Source organism: Carlito syrichta, unplaced genomic scaffold (genome assembly GCF_000164805.1).
Source record: "Carlito syrichta isolate Samal-C Ts95f unplaced genomic scaffold, Tarsius_syrichta-2.0.1 Scaffold120463, whole genome shotgun sequence".
In the NCBI taxonomy this organism is placed as follows: domain Eukaryota; kingdom Metazoa; phylum Chordata; class Mammalia; order Primates; family Tarsiidae; genus Carlito; species Carlito syrichta.
Window position 1 is genome coordinate 39,077 of NW_007064559.1, and position 4,343 is coordinate 43,419.

A 4,343-nucleotide genomic window follows, 5' to 3' on the forward strand; every position below is an offset into this window, starting at 1 on the left:
CAGCCCGGCACACCGCCGAGAAAGCCCACGGTCGGCCGCTGCGCTCGCCTCCCTCGTACTTTGCGACACCGCCGTAAGGCAGCCCCTCGCGCCGTCGCAACTCTGCCGTGCGCCGCGGAAGCCTGGGGGGTGTGGGGCCATGGCGGCCCAGTGGACCCGGAGAAGGGGCCTCCTCCCTCTTCTCTGCCGTGCCTTCACTGGCCGCGGCCGTCGGCTCGCCCCGGAGCGCCGTGCCGAGCGCAGGAATGCGGCGCCGACCCCGGTAGGCAGGGCGTCTGGGGAGGCTGGGTGGGAGGAGTGACCGCAAGGGTACAGCCCCCCGCCCTGCACACCCCCCAGAGGGCTTTCCCCAGGTGTCCCGGGAGGAGGGGCGCCCAGACGTCCTGTCCCGCACAGCCCAGCTGCTTCCTGCGTGAACCCCCTTGGTCTGACAGGAGTGGGTGTGCCGCGTCACGCCGGGGACTGTCGCGACGGTCGGAACTTTTAAGTATAACATTTGTTAGCAGGTTTGTACGTGCCGTAGTTATCTTCGAGAATAGTTATTTTTTATACTTAAAGAACTCTTAGCAGGGCTCTGTGGCTCAGCCTGTCATCCCGCGCTTTGGGAGGCTGAGGTGAGTGGATGGCCTGAGCCCGCGGGTTCGAGACCCGCCTGGGCCGCGAGACCTCATCTCTACAATAAATCAAAAAATCAGCCGGGTGTGGTAGCGCATGCCTGTAAGTCCAGCTACTGGGAAGGCTGAGGCGGAAGGATCGCCGGAGCCCAGCAGGTCGAGGCTGCGGTGGCCGGCAGCGGCCACTGCACTCCAGTCTGGGCGGCAGAGTGAGACTCCACCGCAAAAAAAAAAAATCTTGATGTAGACGGTGTGTATTATTTTTACATTTGTGTGTGTGTGTGTGTGTGTGTATGTGTTTTGGCCTCGTTAAAATTATTAGTGCTTTTCTTCAAGCGGTGGCGGGTTTTATCACCTTACTTTTGTAGGATTTCACATTGAGCGGTTGTTCTTATTTGCAGACTGTATGTGCATACATGCTTGTTTCTGGTCAAAGACCCACAAGGAATGTCAGAAGCAAGAAAGATTGGCAAGCAGTTTCTATCAATTGTATTTCTTTTGGGAGGGATGCTCTGTTCAAGGGAGGCCTAGGCCTTCCTTGATTTCATCTGTCAAGTGAAAATGTTGACTAACAGTGTGGAATGGGCTGGTGGTATAATATTCAAGTAAAGCACACAGATACCAATACTTCATTTACCAGCAGGCTAATTAGGGAGGCTAGAAAGCTTGGTTTAAACAATAATTAAAAAAGAATAGAAAAGAGCTGATTAAGAATTGCAAAATGCAATTGCCTGCCTGTAATTTTCATTTCTGTTGGGCTGTGGCTATTAATATGCTTTTATAAATATGGCTTTACAGGTCTGTCTAGTTTACAGTTCAGATAAGAAGTTAGCAGGGCAACTTGCCACCCAGACCCCAGCTGCTGACTCAGTTCCCTGTTACAGTGGCCTTAGCCCTGACTTCTATTACTAGAGCATAGAAACCCACCCAGCATCTCAGTCTGTGTGTGTGTGTGTTTGTGTGTGTGTGTCTTAGTCTTACTCAGTCACCCATACTGGAGCACAGTGGCACACTTAGGGCCACTGCAGCCTCAACCTGCTGGGCTCAGGTGATCCTCCCACCTCAGCCTTCCAAGTAGCGGGACTACAGGCGTACACCACCATGCCTGGCTAATTATTCATTTATTATAGAGACGAGATCTCACCAAGTTGTCCAGGCTGGACTTGAACCCCTGGACTCAGGCAATCCTCTCACCTGGGCCTCCCAAAGTGCTGGCATTACAGGCATGAGCCACCGTGCCTGGCCCACATCTCAGTCTTTGAACAGAAAGTTACAACAGTATCTGAAAATGCTCTCTGGGAGGCAAACTGGTAATCAACCAAGAACTTTCCCCAGGATGAGGATTTTCTCTAGCTTATTTTGTGAACTAGTGCTGGAAAAAAAAAATCGCAGCCAAATAAGGATTTCGCCATTGTCATACAGGGACAAGGATTTCACCATTGTCATACAGGGTTTCTGTTAAGTTAAAATAAGTCTAACCAGGGGTCTGGTCCTCAAGATGAGACCTCCCATCTAGACATGGTGGCTCACACCTGTAATCCCACCACTTTGGGAGGCCGAGGCGAGAGGATTGCCTGACCCTGCTGGTTCCAGACCAACCTGGGCAACTTGGTGAGACTTCGTCTCTATAATAAATAAAATAATTAGCCAGGCATGGTGATGATGCTGGAAAGAGGTGCAACCAGCCCAGTCCCAGCATAAAATGTGTGTTTTTTTTGTTTTGGTTTTTTGGGGTTTTTTTGAGTTGAAGTCTCACTCTATCGCCCGCTCCTGGCCACCGCAGCCTCGCCTGCTGGGCTCCGGCGATCCTTCCGCCTCAGCCTTCCAAGTAGCTGGAACTACAGGCGCGCGCTACCACGCCCAGCTAATTTTTTGATTTATTGTAGAGATGAAGTCTCGCCAAGTTGCCCAGGCGGGTCTCGAACCTGCGGACTCAGGCCATCCACTCTCCTCAGCCTTCCAAAGGCACGGGATTACAGGCTGAGCCACCGAGCCCAGCTAAAATGTGTGTTTTTTTAAGGATCTGAATGCCCCATTATGCTAGATATTGGATAGGACATGAAAAAACAGTTTTACCTCTGGACAATTTGTATTTTCTTTTTGTTTGGTCTTTTCCTTCCTGAGTATGCAGATGATATTCCAGGTTATTAAATTTCTACAGCACAGAGACATTTTTGTCCTTCAGACTGACTATAAATATTAGGTCGTGTGTGTGTGTGTGTGTGTGTGTGTGTGTGTGTGTAGGAGGCTCACTTGTCGCCCAGGCTGTAGTGCAGTAGCACACTCATGGCCACTGAAGCCTCAACCTCCTGGGCTCAGGTGATCCTTCTGCCTCATATTTCCAAGTAGCTAGAGCCACAGGCACGTGCCACCACACCTAGCTAATTTTTTAATGTATTGTAGAGATAAGATCTCACTAAGTTGCCCAGGTTGGTCTCAAGCCTCTGGGCTCAAGCAATCCTCTAGCATCCATCTCCCAAAGTTCTAGGATTTACAAGCGTGAGCCATCGTGCCTGGCTCAGGTCTTCTTAAAAGTAACAGGTTGTAAGCCTTCTACTTTCTTTATTTAAATAGATACTACATTTTAAATCTGTATGTCTAGTTCACTCTCCATATTTTTCATTAATTCATTGTCTTCCACTAAGTTACAGAGACCTGCTTTTTGGTACTTATATAATATATTCCCACCTCTGATCTCTGGATACTGGTTGTTGTTGTTTTTGAGTTGTTGTCTTAACTCTGTCGTTCACACTAGAGTACAGCGGCACGCTCATGGCCACTGCAGCCTTGACCTTCTGGGCTCAGGTGATCCTTCCACCTTAGTCTTTCAAGTAGCTGGAATTACAGGCATGCACCACCATGCCTGGCTAATTTTTTGATTTATTGTAGAGATGAGGTCACAACAAGTTGCTTGGACTCAGGTGATCCTCTTGCTTCAGCCTCCCTGAGTGCTGGAATTACAGATGTGAGCCAATATGACCAGCTTGTACCAGTTTTTGTTTGTTTTGGGTTTTTTTTTTAGTTGGAGTTTCACTCTGTCACCCAGGCTGGAGTGCAATGGCATGCTCACAGCCACTGCAGCCTTGACCTGCTGGGCTAAGGCGATCCTTCTGCCACAGCCTTCCAAGTAGCTGGAATTACAGGCATGCACCACAATACCTGGCTAATTTTTTTTTTTAATTGTAGAGATGAGGTCTTGCTAAGTTGCTCAGGCTGGTCTCGAACCCGTGGGCTCAGGCAATCCTCTCATCTCCGCCTCCCAAAGTGCTGGGATTATAGGCATGAGCCACCACATGCGGTCTTGGTACCAGTTTTTAATAGAAAAGTATTATAGAACTTAGGAGTCAGGCACTACTCTTTCTTTCAAACCCAAGTTTAAAACCCAGCTCTTGGCCAGGCACGGTGGCTCAGCCTGTAGTCCCAGCATTTTGGGAGACAGTGGCGAGAGGATTGCCTGAGCCTGGGAGTTCAAGACCAATGTGGGCATCTCTATAATAAATCACAAAAGCTAGCCAGGTGTGGTGGCGTGCGTCTGTAGTTCCAGCTACTTGGAAGGCTGAGGTAGAAGTATCGCCTAAGCCCAGCAGGTGGAGGCTGCAGTGGCCATGAGCGTGCCACTGCACTCCAGCCTGGGTGACAGGAGTGAGACTCCAACTCAAAGCTCAGAGCCGGGCTCGGTGGCTCAGCCTGTAATCCCGCGCCTTTGGGAGGCTGAGGTGAGTGGATTGC

The 4,343-nt window shown here is 50.0% G+C and overlaps 1 protein-coding gene across 2 annotated transcripts in view; it reads left to right on the forward strand.

Moving 5' to 3' along the window:
• The first annotated feature begins 108 nt into the window (after positions 1-108).
• Positions 109-4,343, forward strand: part of LOC103249390 (kinesin light chain 1) — a 136,271-nt gene continuing 132,036 nt past the window's right edge. For both annotated transcript variants that reach the window (XM_008048018.2, XM_008048017.1), the window contains exon 1: positions 109-262. In XM_008048018.2, the coding sequence (XP_008046209.2) occupies positions 140-262 (123 nt within the window). In that variant the 5' untranslated portion in view covers positions 109-139. The remainder of the gene's footprint in view (positions 263-4,343) is intronic.